At 37.5% G+C, this 23,692-nt stretch overlaps 2 protein-coding genes and 1 long non-coding RNA gene across 4 annotated transcripts in view; 2 read left to right on the forward strand and 1 right to left on the reverse strand.

Annotated features, from left to right (window-relative positions):
* Positions 1-7,086, reverse strand: part of LOC136252666 (cleavage and polyadenylation specificity factor subunit 3-like) — a 56,138-nt gene extending 49,052 nt beyond the window's left edge. Inside the window, exons 1-3 of the mRNA XM_066045210.1 lie at positions 6,925-7,086; positions 6,782-6,845; positions 167-264 (exon numbers count right to left, since the gene is read on the reverse strand). Coding sequence (XP_065901282.1) covers positions 167-264; positions 6,782-6,845; positions 6,925-6,995 — 233 coding nt within the window. The 5' untranslated portion in view covers positions 6,996-7,086. The remainder of the gene's footprint in view (positions 1-166; positions 265-6,781; positions 6,846-6,924) is intronic.
* Positions 6,956-19,697, forward strand: LOC136252665 (ubiquitin carboxyl-terminal hydrolase 44-B-like). 2 transcript variants are annotated; one of them, XM_066045208.1, is made up of 18 exons: positions 6,956-7,117; positions 7,168-7,297; positions 9,610-9,644; positions 10,258-10,300; positions 10,352-10,392; positions 10,741-10,908; positions 11,436-11,495; positions 11,541-11,604; positions 13,794-13,851; positions 14,081-14,207; positions 14,271-14,508; positions 14,858-14,991; positions 15,666-15,720; positions 15,771-15,865; positions 16,278-16,496; positions 16,798-17,076; positions 17,163-17,377; positions 19,319-19,697. In XM_066045208.1, exons 2-18 carry the CDS (start codon positions 7,190-7,192, stop codon positions 19,522-19,524), a joined length of 2,145 nt encoding a protein of 714 aa, XP_065901280.1. In that variant the 5' UTR covers positions 6,956-7,117; positions 7,168-7,189; the 3' UTR covers positions 19,525-19,697. The 2 variants fall into 2 exon arrangements, with proteins under 2 accessions (XP_065901280.1, XP_065901281.1); XM_066045209.1 differs by lacking the exons at positions 6,956-7,117; positions 7,168-7,297; positions 9,610-9,644 and adding an exon at positions 9,715-9,750.
* Positions 19,698-22,363: 2,666 nt separating this feature from the next.
* Positions 22,364-22,868, forward strand: LOC136254848 (uncharacterized). Its single transcript, XR_010700802.1, has 3 exons — positions 22,364-22,512; positions 22,559-22,652; positions 22,704-22,868. It is a non-coding gene; the product is annotated as an uncharacterized lncRNA (long non-coding RNA).
* Positions 22,869-23,692: the final 824 nt, after the last annotated feature.

Here is a 23,692-nt window from a genome sequence, read left to right on the forward strand (position 1 = left end):
TGAAATTAGCATCTTTATAGCTATAGATTGAGCTTGAATTCGCCAAAGTTTATTTCGCCAAATTCGATTTAGCTTGCTATTCGCCAAAGTTTCCCTCTATACAGTACCCTATAAACAGTATTGAATGAGGGATAACTATTATATTGTGATACTACATAATTCTCACTGGCTGATTAGTAGCAGATCGATCTCATCAGCTTCAATCATGTCAGTGTATGGGAGAGCGTCCATCCCTGACAGGCCAGGGTGAATACCACAATCCAACTGTGTAGGAAGACATATACAACATTTTCCTGTACTTTGATGCCCAGGGGGTGAGGTGGGGTGTATAGCATGACATCATGGTGCATATGATTTTGCATAATTTAATTGAGTTCTGACTACATATATGCAAAACTAATCCTCAGATCATTGTAGAGGCCAAGTTGAAAGCAGCGACTATGCCTAACAACACGGCAAACAATGACACAGGTAGCTAATAAGATCAGTACTTATTCTGAATAATGTCCTATTGCAAAATTCATTATGATATCATTGGAGCCTTAGTGGGGGTTTAGTATGCAGATGAATAAAACGATATCTAAGCATGGTGAATTATACTGTACCATGTCCTGACAATAAGTATAGCACTAAAATTCATGGTTTACTACTATATATATATATATACAAGTGTAACAAAAAATTTGGAATTTTCAATATGAGTAGGGATCAAAGTAATAAAAAGTACTGAAACAAGTGAGATTTACCACCTGATGCCTTACTACTACACACATATCTTACTAGAACTGCAGAGGGTCTTGAAATGCTGAAACAAGTGACATTATCTACCACCTGAAGTCTTGCTAGTACACACAATCCCTACTTCAATTCCTGAGAAGTTATAGACAATGGCACTGAAGTAGGGATTGTGTGTACTAGCAAGACTTCAGGTGGTAGATAATGTCACCTGTTTCAGCATTTCAAGACCCTCTGCAGTTCTAGTAAGATATGTGTGTAGTAGTAAGGCATCAGGTGGTAAATCTCACTTGTTTCAGTACTTTTTATTACTTTGATCCCTACTTATATTGAAAATTCCAAATTTTTTGTTACACTTGTTTGTGTACTTTTTATTCACCTGCAGCATATTAGCAGAATCTCCAGGATTACATGCAAGTTCTCAATGTAAATGCTAGTAACATAGTACAATGGACTTTTATACAGACCATACAGCGAGGTGTGATGTAGAATGAAATCTTTCTCAGCAGAAATAGTTCTTATATTTTCATTACCAGAAATTGTTGACTGCTTTATTGAAATGTAATTTATTTATTTTTTTCTTGTAATTTGAGAAATCTTAATATGTGATTCTCATCTACCATCTGTGCACTGCTCATTTCTACAACAAAATCTATTACAAATGCTAAGTTCATAAGGATGTAATTGCAAATTAATTTTATCATGGTACTAATTTTGCTGAAGTAAATTGTGCATAGAAGTACCTGCATGCATGCATTGTTATAATAGCTACCAGTTATAGCTTAAGATTCATCAAAGCATTAACACATCACCACACATCTACCCTGATTTGTTGATAGGCGATGATCGGTGTTGATGATGAGGTTAGGCTAATTATTTAGGGAAGCCAGAGGTGATACTTAGAGCTGTGCCTGTAGTGCAGATAGACACTGCATGTCCCTCATCCAAATTACTCTTGATACATAACTATTTATAATTATAAACAAAAATAATGCAACCTTGTGTTGCTATGTTCTGTCCTGTGTCATGCTCCTGAGTCACTGGTGGTGTAACTTTAACTTCTGTCCCAGATTGGCTGCCTCCATCATCGCTTTCTTTGTTTCCACGCCCCCTTCTTCTCCGTTGAACAACTCGCTCTTTCTCAAAGTCTACTTCTAAACAACACGTGTATTCGAATAATTTAGTGCGACAACCTTTCTGGCCGGCTAGTGTTTGGGCCCCGCGCTAGCGTAAGCCGGGTGGTGAAGCCCTACCATGCTGGTGATTACCAAGGCTGATGGCCGCAGTAAAGAAGGATAAAAGGTAAGACAATAGTGCACACACTGTATCTTTAGCGCTATGTCAAAGGTTTCTTCTTGCAGAAATTTTGAGCGTTTCTGTGAAAGAATTAGGGCTGTAGCAGTACCCAGTTTTCCGATGCGCTTGACTGAACGCGTCAGTCAGTCAGTCAGTCAGTCAGTCAGTAGAAAATTCGCTCGGATAATATATTTTTTTAAATTCGTAGAAATCCATTGGATGCGTTTCGAGCTGTTTTGAAAGCATAGGTGTGTTTTGTTTTCATAGTACAATGACGACAAATCGCCGTTATAGCTTAGAAAGTCTGCTTTTCGTGCGATTTTTTTTGGCGGGAAATGATGAACCTTGATGATCCCTACCATTAAGTACTACCGTACTTAATGATATAGCAAAATTTACAGATTGCACAAGTCATGCAATTATTGTGACATCATGTCCTGGATGATGCACACCAAAAAATTTGTCACATAAACTTGCACAATACACACATACACTGTATAGTGGAACATAGATAATATGGAACTGACAAGTAAGGTCGTATCAAGGTATCCTGATTTTTCAAGTAATCTCATTTCACCATATCAAAACATATGTATGGGATTAGTCAAATCAAGCATTTTCAGGTTGTTAACATTAAAAGCTTTCAAAACAATGGGTTAAACCCTTAAAATTGAAGAATTACGCATCAAATAAATTTAATATCTGTTTAATATCTTTTTTGAAACCTCAACTTGTAAAACAGGCTGATCATAAAATCTCATCATTCCTTGTCATTTGTTGTCCAATGCAAAATACATGTATTTTACACTACATACAAAAACACTAATTTACAACCTTTAACTCACAAAATCTCTACAGCACACCATACAACAGAAGAAAGCCCTTGAATTTCTCTACCCAATGCCGACCGTAAAAACAGGAAAATGTTGTCATAGCAACAGCTGATAATGACATAAGACGTGCTCCACACTGATATTAACCTATTGGAAAATTTAATTTCTAAGCAGGAAAATCCCAATTTACAAGTTGTTATCTATTGACTAGATTCGCTAAATATGGTATCATCTTATGCAGTGAAGGATGCTTAATAAGACTCTGACCATACAAATTGCTAAACTGGTTAGTTTACAGAGATATTTGAAAAATGTGTTTTTGCGTGCATTCTAAATGCGTAAATTTTGCGATACTAGGTTCCTTTTTAGCTTCCCCATCGTTACTACACAAAGAATTTAATGGATCGAATTGCCTTTCATCGAGGAATCTGATAAACCAAACCTCGCATCTGTCTACCACAGTACGTGGAAGTTATGGTACCTTGTTTAGAATATGGTGTTATTTTATATGAAATGACCGTAACCTATTCAGAAATTCGGAATATCTTACATAAGTATGATATGCATCATTAAGGTAAGTGCGAGTATTTCTGGACACCGCCTAATTCCGGACACTTTGGTGCATCTGTTAAGCTAGCCGAGGAACGAAGAAACGGATTATCTTGAAACTTTTATGGTGAATAGCCATGCCTATAGGGATCATAAAAATCAAAAAGTATATACTAGTTGATACATGCTTGGGTACGAGAGTCCAGATTATATCGGAACGTGTGGTGTGTCAAAAATGGTTTTTTCCCTGTAAACAGCAAGAAAAATCTTAAGATTTGGCACTTTACTAGGCAACATTAGTACCCAACTTGTGGTGGAAGAAGAGCTCAATCTGCCTTGGCTTTGCTGCCATACGCGACCATTAATTCTCATTGGCTCGTTGCACAACAGTGCCATTGATTTTCACTACTTCCCTTACAATCTATGCGGCACTACCATCCACCATTATACGTTATGTCTAATAACTAAAACAAAATACACAACAATCAAAATTTTGCTGGTGATGGCAGCAGATAACTTGCTAAGTTTGAATCTGCGCATGCGTAATTAGTTTGAATGAACTATGGCTTCGAAAGCTACTTGGGGAATTGAGGAAATGAAGGTATTATTATGCTACAGTAGCTAATGAATAATAATGTTAATAGATGGCTGTTGATCGAGTAAAGAAGAAGGAAATTACATTGAGAGAAGCAGGAAAGTTGTATGGAATACCAAAGAGTACATTATCCGATCATGTTACTGGGAAGAGCTCAAAAGCTTATGCTGGAGCCCCAAGAGGTTTGAGTGACGAAGATGAAGTAGAGATCGTAATTACTTGCCAAGTATTAGCAGAGATGGGCTTTCCTTTGAATGTATATTATGTTGGCACTGTAATAAAAGATTACTTAGAACAAAAAGGCAAGCAAAATCCATTTGGTGATACAGGAATGTCAGGCCGTGATTGGTGGTCCAGATTTCTCAGCTGTCATTCCAGCCTAGCACAAAGGAGACCACAGCACCTTTCAAAGAAGCGTGCCCAACCAAATGATCCAATTGTATTGGACGAGTTGTTTGAGCGGGTAAGAAAGTTGTTTGCATCATCAAAACTTGATAAGTTTGAAAGCGAGGCAATTGCAGAGAGGCTGTGGAATTGTGATGAAACAGGGTTCTGCATCTAAACAAGTCCTGGCAAAGAAAGGATCAAAAGCTGTGTATGAAGTAGGAGGAGGTTCTGGGCGTGAATATATTACTGTTTTAGGTAAGCCCAATTTATATACTAAACCCATATAGTTTACATAATTTTCAGGTTGTGGATCAGCATCTGGCAGAAGGTTGCCACCATTTACTGTGTATAAAGCAAAACACATGTACAGGTGTATGATACATGGAAGCAAGGAGGTCCTCCTGGTGCAGCATACAGTGTATCTTCCTCTGGATGGATGGAGGGTGTTAACTTCCTTAGCTGGTTCACCAAAAATTTTTTGAAGTTGAGCTACTTTTGCGAAATGGTCCAGTTATTCTCTTTGTCGATGGGCATCACTCCCACATAAATCTAGAACTGATTAATGTGGCAAGAGAATATAAGGTACATATCATGTGTCTTCCACCAAACTTGACGTACATTTTGCAACTGATGGATGTTGGGGGTATTTCATCCACTGAAGCAGTGTTATTACAACATTTTGAAGGAGTACAAAATGCAGACTATGGCTGAGAATGTGACAAAAAACATTTTCCCATCACTGATCAAACAATTGTGGGACAACTCTTTCAAGGAAAGCCACATTATTTCAGGATTTAGAGCTGCTGGATTACATCCATTAAGCCGAAGTGCTATCAAAGATTCAAAACTTGCAACAGGTGTTCCATTTCAACAACCTGCAAAGGAGCCGAGAACAGCCACAACCATAGTGCAGGCCTCATCTCCCATTGTCTTGCGAGGTAGTTGCAAGAGTTGTGGGGCTGAGTTAACGCCCATCTTACATGGTACTTCACAAAATTTTTACAGAAAAAACACCATGAAAATTCATCTAAAAGTAAAAAGAGAGTGAAAAAAAACCTGCTATGGAGAGGCTCTGACAAGTGATGAGATCGTGGCTAGGTTGGAAGGAGAATGTGCAACAACACCACCTGATAAAGAGCCAGCATGTGATGATCATGATGAAGGTGAGCATTCAATAGTTAATAGTCACACAGACTTATTTATGTGGATGTTAGTTAGCATAGTTCTGTAGTCAGGCAGGCCACTTCAATTAAATCTTTTCTTCCTCGGGCCAATATCAGCAATGTACAAGGTTGGTAAAATTTAAATAAAAATCATATTACTTTTTTGTGGCTGTGAAGAGTGATTTTGTGAGTCAAACTGTATCTAAGCTACATTATGATTGCTGTGCCACTTGTCAGTAGGCTGCCATATGGTGAAATATTTACTTTGTGATGAGCTTAAAAGGTAACTTCGTGACGTTATCTGTACAATCAAGTGTGAACGTAAATTTTTTGTACAGAAAAATACATGGTTAGTCGGGCCTGAGAAAAAGATTTAGTTGAAATAGCCTCAACTAAATACAATCGGATGCATGCACAGCAATGAATACACAGCACATGGACAGCTTTACAGCTGTATATTGCCACTAGCTTTGTACGCAGATGACAAGCTAGCCAAGTATATACCCTTGTGTAGATGAAGATTCCAATTGTCAAGAGTGTGGAAAATCCTACAATGATGATGACAAAGAGGCACAGAAAAAGTGGATAGGATGCGATAAATGCTGGAGGTGGTTCCACTACATGTGTGCAGGATTTCGTAGAAAACCGTCCAAGAAATCAACGTTTGAGTGTCGGATCTGCAAGCTATAGGGACAAAAGAAACAATTATAATCCATTTATAACATCAATATACAGTTTTTATACGTTACATTACTTTATAACGATGAATCAGTGATTTCCAATGTGTTATATGCAGTGTCCGGAATTAAGCGCATGCTTGTTTATTGCACGTCTCTAAATTTTGAGGCGCTGCTCCTCTTGTGATCGACCGATTAACTTGAAAATTCTGGTGGGGCACTAAGAAGGGTTGGAGTGTAACATCATATGGTTAGTTGCTTAGAAAAAGCTACTGTGCTTATAGTAGACGGTGAAGTTTGAAAGAGTGTCCGGAATTACCCGCATTTACCTTTTAATTTAACCCATGCATATATCTACACCCTATACCTCCAATAGAACAACAGTGAACATGACACCCAGTTTGTAAGGTACACATGACCAGACTACTATTGGGAAAGGTTCTTTCTTTGACAAAATAAAGCAGTCTGGTTGCACCAGACTAGGTGAGTGAGGAAGAGTGTGCACGTTTACAGTTGAGCAGCACAAAGAGCATCCTTATTACTCACCATTATTTTCTTTCCCTTGAACTCTAACATCACACACGACCTGCCTACCTCCTGACCCGCTCCGCTGTGGAGAAAACATCACCATATGACTCACTCCATTTATTGCGCACCAAAACTATTCGCTATTTTACATAATTACTTACAGCGGTCGAATTGTGAGTAGATCACTTTCCTCGGACGGCTCTCCACCGGAGGCTCTTCGTTTAGTAGCCATTTCCGACTGGCGGGAATGCTAGAAATAAGCCGCCCTCGAAGCCGCCGTGCTCGAAACTGTTAGGATACAGATGATTACCGTAACTGTTTATGTTTTTACTCAAGCATGTGTGACACATAGAGGTATAATCTAGAATTGTGTTAAATGGTGGATTATTTACTCTTGTGTGTAGAAGTCGAGACGTAGAAATTGATATGAACGAGTGTCCTCACGTGAACCAACTACAAGTGGCGCACGAACAAGCCTTCCTCAACCCGCGGAACTGGACATGTGTGGAGTGTGGGACCACTGATGGTGTTTGGGTGAGTACCAGCTAACAATGCTACATATCAGGGGATACCTAAGGACATACTGGTATGTCATATCATATCTCATGGATTAATTCCGTTTCAAAGTAGCTTATTGAGCGCCGTTATCTCTTGAGTAAATGCTTTGTTGGTGTACTTGAGACTATTTGTAGCCATTGGCTGGCTTGTAGATAATTTGTTGATGAATACATGACAGGATCACTACACATACTTGTAATTTGTCAACATAGCACAAATATGACCTTATCTTCAAGGCAAGTATAAGAAAGCCTGTATAGTAGGTTCCTTCAGACTGATGGATGTGTTCTAGGTATTAATATGTTTTGAAGGTTATTTAGTTGCTAAACATTATAAAATCTTGTGTTAGTTGCTTTTTTTGCCAATCCATGTAATCTACAGTAACTGTTTTTGGCCGGTACGCTTTCCTTGGACATTTCCTTATTAGAGAAAACTGTACTCTTTGTCAAGCCATGTTATTGGCTATGAAGCTTCCTTATTATGCATTTCCTTATTTGAAATGTTCACGTGTGTTATTTACATGTAGTGTATATGCATTGTTATTGTTATGGTAATTTGAACTATATTTTGGAGGGCTCAGTGTCCATGTCAACATGCATTTACCATTTTTCAAAATCTACTGACGTTTAAAAACAGTAGAATACACACATGTGCACAACTAACAAAAATAGCTGTCCATATAAGTATAATGATTAATGTCACACATAAATCCTTTTCCTTTTTTTTTCCACTCTAACAGAAATTTGATGCATTTCATCATTACTCTAGTTTGTGCAGTGCTAATTAATGTTCATTCACAGCAATTACAATTACAAGGCAAATAAAAACTTCTCACGTATGCTATTACACGGGAAAGGAGATTTAGTGGAATGGCGGAAACGGCAGAATTGACAGAAGCAGTAGAATCGTCATCTAGATTATATGGACAGAGAACACCCACTACCAGTTAACTGCTACTGTTACACACAGTTATAAATATTGCTACATAGAACTCACCACAATTGAAGCACTTGGTCTTTGTAGTGCCGATTCTGTCTTCTTGCAGCTTAACATCATCAGTGGCAATCAATTCTTACAGTAGATTGTAGTCTCACCTGGAGCCTTATTGATCATCACCTTACTGACCATTCAACACCAATTCTGCAATTCAACAGGTAGAAATCAGTCACATAAATCAAAGAACATTCTAGAATATTCTATCACATGTTTGGTACCTATGTAATGGTGCTTCTAGTAACAAGGGCTTCAAAATATGGTGTGTTAATTGTAAGGTGATGATCAATGGGGCTCGAAATACATATAACAGCCCATTTACACTAGCCATCTAGTTCGAACTAACTCGAATCAGAGTGATTTCCAATTCAGTGTAAACGTGTGCCGTATTGAACCAAACCGTGTCGAACCGCTCTGAAATGGACCTGCTAGGGTTGTGGGTCTGGTTTGAACTAGTTCGCTCTACTCACCCAGTATAAACAGTTGTGAACCTACAGTTCGATTTGGCTCTAATAAGCGGGATAAAGATACGGAGAACTACAACTAAAATGGTGACTGAAAAGACGAAACGAAGCAACAGCGAAGTATTTAGGGGACGATACGGAAGGACAGCCTCAAGAACAACAAAAAGGACTCAAAACGAACAGGTATGCGTGCGAATGAACAGTTAACCAACTCCGTAGAATTGAGAGGTTGTCGCCAACGCTGAAAACTTTATCGTGCCTACTAACCTTACAATAACAGAGCACACAAATCCTTTAACTCCATCAACAAACTCTACTTCGATAAAAATTATGATTGTGGGTTTAAGTTTTTTTGGTGATTGGAGCAGGTTTGGCCTTCATAGTATAAATGGTGCTAAAAAATCTATCTGGATCGAATTGAAGCGATCTCATCCAGAGCGACCTGTAGTCTAAACAGGCTGTTAGATTACAGTCTTATTTGCCACAGATGATGTTAAGCTGCAAGAAGATAGAACTGGTGCAACAAAGACCATGTGCTTCAATTGTAGTGTGTTCTGTGTAGCAATATTTATAGCTACGTAGGTGTAACAGTAGTAGCTAACTGTTAGTGGGTGTTCTAGAGTTGCCCATAATCTACAAAAAATGTTACTACTGTTTTTAGTCATTTCTGCCATCCAACTAAATCTCCTTTCCCCTATTACACTGTGTCACTAGTATTTATTGTGACTACTAAACTGTCCCACTAGTTGAGCAATACTAATGTACGTAGTACTATTGTGGCGTGTAATTAACATTAAGTAGGGATTCTTACTAACTGTTGATTTCTTGCAGGCTTGTATGATATGTTCTCATATGGGATGTAGCAGGTATGTCACCTTGTAATGAAATGTGTTGGTAGATATTGAAGTTTTTTCCCGTAATGTTTTCAGCTCTTTGATGTTGAAAACAGAAAATGAAGAGTTAGGATTGACAGTTGAGTAGGCCTGTAGGAGTCTTGTATGAATTATGTATTGTCTGATCTGTGTACAGTGAAACCTTCAGTACTTGCAGTGTACACTTTTATCCTAAGTATTGTACACGTTGAACAGAGTATTGAGCTAAAAAGGAAAAGAAAGGCATTTCAGTTGATTGTATTATAACTGATTTCATGGCAATGTTGTCAAGAGCAGACGTGTATAGTTTACGTACGTAGCTTTCATTGCAAGCTCAGAAAAGACTTGTATGTGGCATATCCTATAGGAAATATTACAGTAGTTTCGTGTTGCCAGAATTCGTGGGTTTGACTTGGACGAGCTTGTTATTTGTGTGTGAGTGTGTGCACTAAACTTCATGGAGATACGGTAGAAACGATATTAAAAATATCTGCAGTGCATTATGTAAATGACTGACCTCCAAGAGTACAGTTGGTGTCACTGTATTTATTACACTATACTTGTAATACTTCAATGATGTGATAATGATGTAATATCCCCTGTACAGTCGATCTGGTGGACATGCCTCGAAGCACTTTGAGAATACGAAGGTTAGTAGTACTCATGTGAGATCATGTGATTTTATTTCTATCCGTTTCCAGCACTGTATGATGATCGATGTCAATGAAAGAAATGTCTACTGGTGAGTGCATGGTATATGAGCTAGGGTTTAGAAATCACATATGCTAGTGATAAAGCAGGTGGCTACATTAGGCAGTTCAATGATTCATTTGTGAGATTTCAAGTTGTCTTGCTTAAACAGGTGACCTTATTACACAGCAACCTGCAGGCTGCTACATTAGATAGATCACATTGTATGGTACACAAATGACATGCTAGGAATTTGTTGGTGTAGACATAGTACCTATTGAACAGTGACCTTATCTGTGGTATATACACCAAAAGTGTTTGCATTATGTTGATAACCTAATGTATTTCATGCAGCATATACTTACAGCATGACATGTGTATGTATTGTTCATCACCATAGTTACCAGTGTGAACATGATGTACATAATGATAGTAGTCGTGGCGATATCCAGCTGGCCCAGAACTTGTTGGAACAAATAGCCAATCAGAGCTACCAGGAGTCTTGTACCCGTAATGGGAAGGTGTTACGACCTGGGGGTAGACCAATGTTCTGTAGACAAGAGAGCAAGTACGTCCTATGTATGAGTGTGTGAGCCCTACATACGTACGTATGTTTACCACAGTTGTAGTAGAAGAGTAATCTAAATGGTTGTATTATCTGTAAATACTGCAGTGGCTTAGTTCTCACTTAATGGCTGCCTGTTAAATAAGACCACCTCATTGTAAAGGCCAGACCTTTTGCCCCCTCTTAGGTGACCCTATTAGTGAAGTTTCAGAGTATGTACTGCACATGTTATGTGTGTACACACAAGGTGCAATATCTTGTGCATAGATGCACTAAGAGTATGTTTTCAAAGTCTACTGTTTTTGTGTGACCATTTTCATTTGGTTGGATACCATACATTGCTGCTATTTTTCATGTCTGAAATGTTTGTGTTTACTAGTTGACTGTGGTAGCTGCTACGTATATTGGCTGTTATACAGATACACAACATGAATATAAAGAACTAAAAATTTAATATAGTATGTATATGGATGTTATGTGTGTGTTACAAATTGTGTTTACGGACATATATTATTCATTCATCCAATCAGGATAGAGGAGGCTAATTCAAGAGAGGCGGACAAGCGGTATACAGCAACACATCATCACAAGTTAGTTTCAACTAATCACATTCACCAATGATGATGTCATTACAGAGGCTCCTTATTAGCTAAAATATTTGCTGCCTGGATACTGTATGTTAGTATGGAGAAGAAGGAGGTTAGTTGTTTATGTCTCATATTATTGTGACTATATAATTATGTGTATGCTTGTACAGTGTATGTTTAACTCCAAGCTCATCTACAGTATCCGTGAAGCTGAAAAGCAACCTGTATAACTGTCTGTCAATTATACTTGACTTTCTTTGCATGTACGTATTGTTCAAGTATATACGTAACTACCCATTGTATATATGTGACCTACTGAGCAAAAACTTGCGTAATTCTTTTTATGAGATAAATGTCATTGAAATACATAAAAACTTTTGCTACATAAATAATTTTACGCATGTCTTAATCACTTCAGTATATGGTGAAGGAAGATTCAAATCGTTTAATAAAACTCCAAAACCCAGCAAATGAAAGAGCTTCAAACCACAGTTTGGGTAAATGGTACACCCACACAAACAAAGCTTTATACACTCTACTAATGGTTACCTCTTCATGAAGAGTAAGAATATCCTTGTTCGTTTTTGTACCATGAAGCAAACATGAGTTATATGTATTTGATTACATTGCAGTAAAACATAACATTATTGTCGCCATTTCTAAGCTTGAACAGCCTTCTTGCTTAATAGCATGGGTGTATTTAGGCCAAAAACTATATCTTGATGGATGCCCAAGTTCATGGTGAATAGAATGACACAAGTCCTAACTCTGTTGTAGGCCATTGCACTCAAGACATGATCAATTAAACAAGCGCATTTAATTTTTTTACCTGTACAGACACACTGTACAATTGGTTGTTTTGCTCTTCTTGTTATATCACCATAAACCCGAAAGCAATTACCAGATAAGGCTGAAACTTTAACAGCTCATTGGTTTTTCTCTCTAGACAATAAAGAAGTCATTAAATGAAGTTCGAGGAAAATGCTAACAAATTGAGTTTTCACTCACCAAGTCACATATGATAAATGACTCGGTACCAAACAAGTCTCAACAGTAAACACCTCAAGATTTCTATTCAAGTTCTTACATATGTCAATAGCCCCTTGGGAAGATTCTCTGTTAGCTTGAATCTTGTGTTGGTGATTTTCCAGTGCAGTTCTCTTTAATAGTAGACTGCTAGATCTCAGTACTGTGAACCCTTTGAACTTCAATGTCTCTGGCAATGGTAGATTAGGTGGTATGGTACGTAAGTGAATTGTTCAGTCCATTCCTTTATCATTTCAAAATACTCTAATAGAGCAGAGCATACATGTAACAGTAATAGTTAAACAATAAGCACAAGTGATATAATAAATATGTATGCACAAGCCCGAGGGAAAGTGTGTATATGTATACGGGTATCAGCAAAACATGAGTGCTGTGGTATAGCTAATTTAATATGTGCCACATGGGTTAGTCACCTGCAGAAACTGCTGGAATGTGTCACGAGTGTTTATATTGAGCTGTGTGAATTTTGATAGTGAACACTGGAAGTGATGTAAGAGTAACAACAAGGCATTACTGTACTAAGAGTTCGAATGTATGCAAAACGCCACAAGCATATGAAAAGTTCAATTCTGGGTTTATACAATGAGCAAAGGCATTGAAAACCATGATGAGTAACTTGTCGATTTATTTGTATTAAATAGCTGCATTTGTTGTACATAAGTCAAAGGACTCCCTCTGAATACTTTCACAACACTACCAAAAACTTAATCTCACAATTGATCTCAAGAAGTGTGACTACATATATATTAAGCAGAGAGAGACGTAGCAAAAGGACATCTTGAATTGTGCGATATCTTAAGTTAATGGGTTGCCTGTGTATATGTCATGTTAACATTCCAGAGCCAGCGTAGTATTGATATTATATGTAATACACTCTTTTTTCCTTTGATTTCAAGTGTGAAAATGGTACATGTACATATGTACACTTGAAGTAGTCTAATTGATAATCATTTTAAATTTCAGGAACAAATAAACAAGCGTCATGGTTGCTTTACAAACTTACATTTTGCTCTTGTTTGGACAATCATTTGTTATTTTAATGTATGATGACTTTAAAGTTAAATTATGTGTGGTGTATATACTTGCTACACATGCCATTGTACGTAGTTTGATGACGTCTTGAATTATTTGTGTACTTAAATATAGTGAAAGTAGTACTCCCAGAGTGATATATTGTATACTGTTGCATGAATCGCCAGGTATGTTTTACCAGCCAATATTATATATAAGTTTGTTGTTGTTTTTGTTCCCTAGAGGATACAGATATCTGCCACTACTAGTGACACACCTGAACCATCACAGAATGTAACTTGTAAGTGATTGGATGAAGTATCAGTTGCTGTCACTATTCAGTGGACTGAACTATACATACTGGACTGACATAGTTTTGGTTTTACACATTCCACGGTTGCATTTGCTAAGTGTCGCTAGTTAGGGAACCATGTGTGCAATTCGTATGTCAGTCCAGTAGTAGTCCAGGAGTCCAGTCCACAGTGTAGTGACAGCCAAATACTATTGGACATCTTTAGAATATTTTTTAGCCAATCAAGTCTCAGACAGTGCCATTATGCCTCCTCCAAAGAGAAAGCCTACACTAGTGCCAGGCATCACAGGACTACGTAACCTTGGTAACACCTGTTATATGAACTCGGTACTACAAGCGCTAGGGTAAGCCACCATCATGAGGAGCATCAAGAATTAATTTTACTTCTATCCATGTACTGTACATAGGCACCTGGTATTCTTCAGAGAAAGTTTTCGTGGTTTAGTGCAATCGTCTTCCAGCCCTGTTCCCCAGACCCCTTCCATTGAATCATGTGATCAAACTTTTAAGTCATGTGATCCTACTATGAAGTCATGTGATCCTACTGTGGAATCGTGTGATCCTACTGTTCAGTCTACTGTGGAGTCAACTAAAATGAGACGTTCTATCATGTTCAATCGCCAAACTACTATAGAGTGTTTTGATGTTAGTAGTAATTGTAGGTTTTGTGCATTGATCAATATACGTACATTACAGTAGCCATCAATGAATCTTAGCTGGCTTGTATGGTTTTTACAAAATAAGCTTTGCTGAATGATGTAGTTTTTTTTTCTTTTTCGTTTCAATTTAATTAGTATGATTTTCCTAAATGTTGAAATTACTAACAAAGGAGTGCTTAAGATATATAATGAGTAATTTACTTTGATGATTTGAACAGAAATGTATAAAATTTTCCTGTCATTTTGGTATGTAATATAGGTACGTATACAATATGTAATATCTGCTAATTATGTTAAAGTTATGATGTTGTACTTCTGTACTTTTCTCCCTATAGCATATTTGCACTAAGGTGACATATCATGGATCACGGAAAAGAGGTGTGTCAGGGGTGGGGCTTAATGGAGGAGAAGGCAGTGACTTTGAAGACACAGGTTCTGACATTGTGGACGCTACTCAAGGAGATGTGCCGTAAGTATCTTAATGTAGTGTAAACTATGTGATATACTAGCTCTCATAATACTAAACATCTCACTAGAGTTGGTAGCCTCAGTATTTAGCTTATCGAAAAGATTGTTCTAATAGAGTACTGTACCTTAAAGTTGTTTTGCTTTAGTGAATCAGTATTCCATTGGGCAAGTACATACTCGGGGGCATCACTATTCAGTGATCTAGCAAAGAAAGGTTACTATATTAATGTCATAATATGCAGTGTACCAATTTTAAGACCAAGCATGACAAAATAGTTTTTTTTTTCTCCCAAGCTATTTTTTGCTATGCACGGGAAAGCAATTGAAAGTACATAAGCACATAGCCTTGTGTCACATGAAGATGCCTCAGCTGTCAAGACTAGAGAATAGCTAGACTTATTAACTGAAGTATTCACATTTCTATCAAATGAAATTAAAGGCTCTTGTCACATTAGTGGTACTGTTCTTCCATCATCATTATTATTATTATCAATGCTTTGTTGTGTAGTGCCAGTAACAATATGAACTTAAGTATGCTGCACCATTTAACAAGAAATTCCTAAGTACACTTTGCCCTTGTTTGAATTTTGTTGTTTGTGATTGAGTGACACACCCTTGTCCCCTTGTCCACAGAGCTTATACTGTATTGTTGCTAACCACCATATTGTTGTTCAGGTTGCTATGTCAGGAGTTACATGCATTAATGAGAGTGATGTGGTCAGGCAAGTGGGTAAGTGATTTCTTTATAATGACATCTGACCACACCCAGTACCCCCTCAGGCAGTGGTCACACCTCATGCTGTTCTAGCCTCCATATGGAAGTTCATCCCATCATTTCATGGATATGCTCAACAAGATGCCCAGGAGTTTCTATGGTAATATAATCACATAATATTGTATGCAGTATGTGATTTTGTTACAAAGAGCTTGTACATAGTTTGCACTAAATAAGCACTGCATGCAGTTACAATGAAAGGTCATTAACAGGCCAATCTCAGAGGCCACTTTATTTGACCTCAATGCCGAGTTGGTGAATATAATGAGGTGGTCTTATCAAAGAGGTATCTGCTGAGTGAGCTTTTGTTGTGCTTAAAGTGAAATGCCTGTCGGTTTATAGTAGCTGTATATACCACTTGCAACATGTCAATGTATTTTTGCCTTGAAATATATACATACAGTTGACATTTTTCATTTTGCAATCCAAAATTTGTGACATAGCTTACAGGACATTGTATGTTGGTGTATGTGATGCTATTTCTAGTTTACAGAGTTGTTACTCCCCTATAGTGAGATATTGTACAGACTACAGTCAGAGTTAGAACACTTTGCACCAGATAGACCACTACCTGTGGCTGGTAGTTCATGTTACCATCTCACCTTCCCCTCTGAGATCATCCCTAACTTATTTGAGGGTCAACTGTACAGTGAAGTGAAATACCTTACTTGTGGACACACCTCTGTCACCACGGAAACATTCTGGGACCTCTCCATTGACTTTCCTGAAAGGTATTTTTTCCGTACTGTACCTTGTTTACAAAGCTATGTCCACATAAGCATTTACTGTGTGGGTGTACTGCAGTATATATGCTGAGCCCAATTAGAACAAATATCTGCATTCATTCAAAAATACTTGAGTTGCTTTCATTTTGTTTAAGTGAGGGCCTTTACAGGTATGTCTTGTACTCTAGTATCATATATTCTCATTTCAAGTTACGTACAGGGTGTACTTCAATTTTGATGTAAAGTTGGGAAAACATTTTTATTATTGCTGTACATTGTGAGTGTTCTTATTAATGCCCACCATTAGATACCAAAGTGTTGGCCACACTTCACGTCGTAGTAGCAACAGGGGTGTGGTGGAGAACCCATGTGACCTGAAAGAGTTACTGGACCGGTTCACATCAACAGAAAAATTGGAGGGTAAAGTGTTCAGGTGTGATCAGTGTAGTGGTGCTAGTAGTGATGATGGGAGCAGTGACAGTAGTGTGAGACAGAAGAGACAGTGTTCATCACTACAACATGCGGAGAAGAGACTGTTGATAAGTAAAGCTCCAGATGTGTTGAGACTACACCTCAAGAGATTTAGGTGAGCTACTGTACTACATAATAATTTCTCAACAAAACAACTTACATGATCAGTCAAGGTTTAGAGTTTCTCTTGTTTCATCACAGGTGGGTGAGCTATAATAGAAGTCAGAAGATCAATGCTCATGTCAACTTTGATTTTGAACTTGACTTGTCGGACTACTGTGTAACTGACATTCTTGATCCTTTGGGAGGTTTTGTCTCTGGTGATCACATGTATGACTTAGTCAGTATCATAATGCATCATGGAACTGGATTTGGGTCTGGACACTATTCATCATATAACTGGAATAATATTGCAGGTCAGTACTAGGTGGTGGTTAGTTGGTCATAGTGGAATGTAGTGCTGGGTGGTATACTGGTATTTTTACATACCGCGGTATGGCTATTAGATATAATTTACTACTGTATTTTTCCAAGATCTGGTGGTATACGAGGTGCCATGTACTAACAATGCGCACACATGCACACATGTGAGTTACGAAATTTGTAAGTTAAGTGATAGATAGTTAAATAATGTACTGGTAATACTTGTGTTAGTCTTCTACTGTTCATTAATCAGTACTAAACTGACATGCAAAACCGAATCAGCACTGTCTTATTCATCAGATGCGCACACATTGACATTAGCACATGGCACTTTGTACAAAGCAAGGTCTTGGAAAAATACAGTATGTCCAGCATTAAAGGAAACCAGTATCTGTGGTTTTGTATGAATTGCATAGCATGGTACTTTAGGGAAAGCCAGACATGAAAACTCTGGCAATTAATTAAGTTATGTGTTGATGGTTTAGTGGAAACTACAACCCCATGCCCCGAGGTTACTGCTTGCTGTGTAGTGCTGTCTCATTATACTGCAGTGGTAAAATGTATTTGTGACCTGTTAGCCTTGAGCACATTTTACTTGTGGTATTTATCCAACTTGAATTGTAACTTGGAATGAGTTAAAAGGCTTACTGACTTTAAATTATATTTAAGTTTGTAAAGATTACTATTGACATTCAATACTATATACTGCCATACCATGATACTACCGGATATCATTTATAATTTTTCAATACCGCCCAGCACTAGTGCAATGTAGAACTGTAAAATTTTTACAATAATTAATGTAGATATACTGTATTTCCTCATACATAATGAAGCTAAATACCTGTCTTGATTATACGTTGGGAGGGGTTCCACCATGTTTAGAAAATAAATGAGTGGTCTCAAATATAGACCTGGACTATAATGGACTCTAACATATAGCTCCTATTTGTTTACAGGCCTGGTTGAAAATTCTGGGAAGGAAATAAAGCCTGCATCTTTACACAAGGAAATGCAGTACTGATCAGATTAAGTACTAATATACATAGTAATTCTGCTATTAGTAATCGGCCCAAATGCTTTGAGAACTGATATTTCATCCCATAGTTTGTATGGCAAGTATGAATTATTACAAAGCCTTTAAACTAATAGAGAGCCTCTCTCTCTTACAAAGCTCTGAGTTATGAGAAGCCATATGAGTGGACACAGGTGGTAATGTGTACTTCTCCCCTTTTACATAAATAATATCACCCACTAAATAATCTGCTGAACATGCCATCTTGATACGTAACTCCTCACCAAATAAGTAGCTAGTAATCTGCAACTCTTTGTAGAAGCATGCATTATAATATTCTTTACTGATTGGGTTGTGTATAACAGAGGTTACACCCTCTTAAATAATCAGATATACATGTAGATGTGCTCAGCACTTGGTTAAGTACAGAGTTTACTACTGGTAAGGGCAAGTAGAATTCTAGGAAAACAGGAATGAAAAGCGAGAATGGGAACAACCAACAGAAGATGCCTTGCAAAGTCATATTGTCATTAATCAGGGGCATAGGGCCTGCTTGGGCACAGGTCTGGACAATCATTGCTGGTGCTTGGCAATGAACCAGGGAAGGTTTACCATCAATTCACATAATTTCAATGTAAGTCTCTGGTAGGATAGTAAACAAAAAAACATTCTTGATTGCTCTATTAGAGTGTTTCATTTCAACAGATGGATCCAACAATGCTGCAAAGAAGAATTGTGCTAACTTGTATAATTAATTATTGCTCTATCGGGCATTTTCCATTGTTTTTTCCTGTTCCCCTTTTCCTAGAATTCTACTTATCCCACTGATAACATCATTTTTGTTTTCTCCATGTGTACTTAAAATATATATATATATATATATTAGAACATAATATAATCATAGTTATCTCATCTTCAGGTTGTTGGGTACACTGTAATGATGCCAGAATAAAATATTGTTCATCAGATGAAGTGGCACAATCTCAGGCATACATATTGTTTTTTATGCGTCGCCATGGTATCACCAGTGACACTAGTGCTCATGTGATCCCAACCACACCCATCACACCATTTTTAACCAATAATATATCAGTACCTTGTAACAAGAGAAGAAGAGTGGAATAAATTATTTGTAAATTATATATTTATTATTTTTGTAAGGAAAGTTTTTTGTTTTATACTAGTCAATGATGGTACTTGGATCTGCCTCATACCAATAGTATTGTTCTATGAAAACTGTCATTTGTTGTGGTATTGCATCTTGTACTCTGTTATATAGCTATTTGTGAATCAAATGACACTTTTCTTTCTGTCTACACAGGTCACTCCAAGCCTTTATATTCCCACTCCATTTATGGCTATGTCCTGCTGTGTTAGCAAAAAATTTCAAATTAACGCCCTAAGCCCATTCCAAGTGGTAAGTTCTTTCTGTTTCTGGCCAAAGTTGGATGAAAGTAGGAGGGTACTAGGGATGAACTTATTGCTTTTATTTCCACCTATTTTTTCTTTCCAGCAAATCTTTTTACCTATTTTGCTGAGCAATATCTCAAGCGCAAAAACATGTGTTACATAATCCATTACAGTGTTTCATAACATGGCTGCTCTATTAGAGTATTTCACTCTAGGTGCCTTCCTAAAACCAAGAAGCTGCATGCATATTATACTGACTGTGTGTGACTGTTCTATTAGAGTATCTTGATATTTTTCTTATGTTATTTATTGTTCACTTCAAAAAACTCACCTATTTTTCTAGTTTTCTTTTGCTTTCACCATCCTATTTTTCTAAATATTTTGTTGGCAAGATTGGCAGCTCATCCCTAGAGAATACTCTATTACTGACACTGCAAATTAGAACCAAATTTTCTATAGTAATCTGTATGCTAATAGCATGTTACAACTTTGGTGTACTTATCTTTACTATATGGCAAAATTATGGCACCTTAAATAGAACTCATGTGCAGAAGTCAGGCTGACATTTATATGTAAGACTATTGGTAGTTTGGGCTCTGATTGACTGGAAAGTATTCAATGATGTGGTATATGTGCTGCTGACAAGTGCCTATTATTGCCTTCTAACAGATTTTTACATGAATAGTTTCTATCCCAGAACAATCTATGTGTATTATAATCTGTACGCATCTTTTGGGCTGTGCCCCTGGGTGTTACTAGCACATTGCTGACTATTTATACCCAGTATTCAAATTCAAGTCAAATGGTCATTCATCAGATAGTCACCATTGCAATTATATTAATGTGATTTGGCAAGGTTTGGTGATAACTTGGGTTGTTAACTGCTGTTTCTATAAATCAAAACTGTCGACATAAAGCTTCAGTACAGCTAGAGTCATTGCTAGGCAAGTCACTGATGAATAGAGGGAATAAAGTGGCCCAGAACAGATCCCTGTGGTATACACCAGTGAGCACTGTGCTGGAAATGGGACACCAAACTATACATCTACAGTGACTTGTTGAGTTATATCAGTGAGAAAGTCTTTTAATCAATTCTAAATAATTATAATAGTCCAGTTTATGACTAAAAGCCTTTGAAAAGTCCAGCAAAAGAATAATATCAACTTGTAATTGGTAAGGAGTGCAGCTATGTCATGTATTGTTGTCACTAATGAGCTGTGTCTCACATGAGCGATTTCTCTGGATGACTCATGTATGTTGTACATCTTCAGCAGTTGCCAGTTATCATTTTAATCAGCCAATCATACTCCATCCTTAAGTTACAGTGAGCTTCTGGCCTACAGCAGTAAGGCCTAGCTTGCTCAGCAGCTGACAACATTTGACTGGTATTGAAAACAACTGAGCTTCACCTTTGTCTAGATTTAACATCAGAGCTCTCTTGAACTCTTAAATGAACGTGTGTAATACTGCAGCATGCATGGCGCAGTTATATTATATAACCCTCTCCACCACTTTAATCACAACCTTACTCTTAGCAGTTGTTAATAGTGAAACTCTATGCTGACCCATACCTTGGCCAGGCATGCTGAGCATCCAGAATCAGTGGCGGATCTAGAATTTTTAAAAGGGGGTTTCTGAAGTTGGTGTAACTGAATAAGGCATCTGATGACATTTCTCCGGAGATTTTAGAAGCTCTGAGATGGGATTTTAGGCTATTTTAGTTACCAATTACAATAAATCCAATGTTTTAAACTGTAAAATACTATAGCTAAAATATGGTGACCACAAGCTGTAGCTTTGATTGTTCTATTAGAGTAGTTACATGACTGCTCTATTAGAGTATCTCAATCGTTTTTGACACAGTGGGAGATGAAAAGTGAAGTGTTGCTGAGGGTTTATTAGCTATAAATGGTGTTAGTTAAGTGAAAATGCATGCATGCTACTGAAACACAGTGGTATATAGTTGTTTGCTATGACAAAATTATCAGTGGAACAATGTTTATTTATTTAGACTTGGCACTGAGCTAAATTTAAATGGGGTTCAGAAATCCATCTAGATCCGCCACTGCTTTTAATACAATCTGAGTCTCCAACAGAAAATTTGGTGACATTTTAACAGTGACTCAGACCTCCTCAGACAGTGAAGATAACAGGCAGAGTCAAGGTAGCAGCAGTGTTGCCAGATAGCTAATTGCTCCAATTGTTCATGTGAAAAAAATTTTTATTTGTTTATAAAAACAAAAAAAAGTTCATAATCCAATGGTCACCCTGCGAAAACAACATTTAGCAAGCCCACACATTATAAGTAAGTGAGTCAGTGTGCAAGTAGGGCACTGAAGAGCAGAAAAAAAAAGAAAGGGAGATAAAATCATAGATGGCACACCTCCACCAACTAGCCAGCTATTATTTGTGGTAAAATCAATAGCAACTGAAATTATTTCAAGTTCACAAACAAAACCTATGAACTTTGTTCACAACATAGATTACTGAGTACACCTGTGCCGGATGAGAGAATAAGTTACAACTGTCGTGTATTGGCATGGGACTGCGTGAATCAATTATCATACATTAAATATATAGACATACGTACATTTATAAGTTGAAATATTTCTTTCCCAGTGAAGGAGGCTTTACAAGGGCATCCAGTAATGACAAAGCGGAAGAAGTAAACAGTTGACCACAATCTTGAATGGCTACCCGCAGGTAAATCTGGAATGTTACACTGTATGTTCTATGTTGGTTTCACCAGTGGACCACTGTATACTACTACACTTAAAATGGTGTCTATGCAGCATTGATAGAACTATGATCATCTTCAAGGAAATTTGAAAATCTCGGATTAGGTATGCACAAATTTGGAGTGTTATAATGTTGTTTTTCATATGATAAAGCAGGCGTAAATAACTACCTGTGATGCGCTTATGGGATTATCAGTCATCAATTTGTCATCTGATAATATCTAATGTTGAACTGGCCTACTCCAAGAGTCGCCTTAAATGTGGCACCCTCAAGTGATTTAGTTCAGTAACTGGTAATTCTAGCCAGTGGAGGCAAGGGCATGCAGTCCATCTAAAGAAATCCATCATCTAAAGGTGTGTAGTCTGTAGTCATGTAGTGCTAATAGATCTATGAATAATCTATTAGCACTACATGACTACAGATGTTGCGTGATACGAGGCACGATACGAGCCTTCGTCTAAAGGAGTGGTACCATTATGACAGATACGCCATTAGATGAAGGATATAGACGTTTGCGTATCCATCTTGTTTCGTTAAAAAAGACGAGGCTTGATATGCATATACGGGCCGCGTATCAGGCTAGCTGAAATGCCGGCTGTGATGCTTTGATGACATTTGACAGAGCTGGGGTGGTGGCAACTTATACTGTAGTCACTCTTTTCAATTCATAATGTGTTAACACACAAAAATTCACTGTTCCATTTTCATGACGTCAGATGTAGCTATAGAAACAACTAATTGGAATCATAATGGTAAGTATTTTCACAAACCATAAGGTTAACATTTTTTCTAATACACCCTGTGGAAAATATAGACCAAGCCATTATAAAAAAGGGCAAGGGCATTTGATCTAGCTATGTAGCTACCCCAGGGAAAATGATCTGCATTTACAGATTATAGCAATTTCAGTTGAACTCCTCTGTCATTCAAGGAATCAACAGTAGTAGTTGAGTTTGGATCCATACACATTATATTGCAAGACCAATGATTTGACTTCAATGCCACCTCATCGCTGCCCCACTTGCACTCTCTTCTCTCACAGGTTGATATAACACATATTGTATGTTCACACTATACTGCAACTACATGCATACCTCATACTGTATATGACAACGGTTTGGTGGGACTGAATGATGTTTAGCAA

This window comes from Dysidea avara, chromosome 4 (genome assembly GCF_963678975.1).
Source record: "Dysidea avara chromosome 4, odDysAvar1.4, whole genome shotgun sequence".
Lineage (NCBI taxonomy): Eukaryota > Metazoa > Porifera > Demospongiae > Dictyoceratida > Dysideidae > Dysidea > Dysidea avara.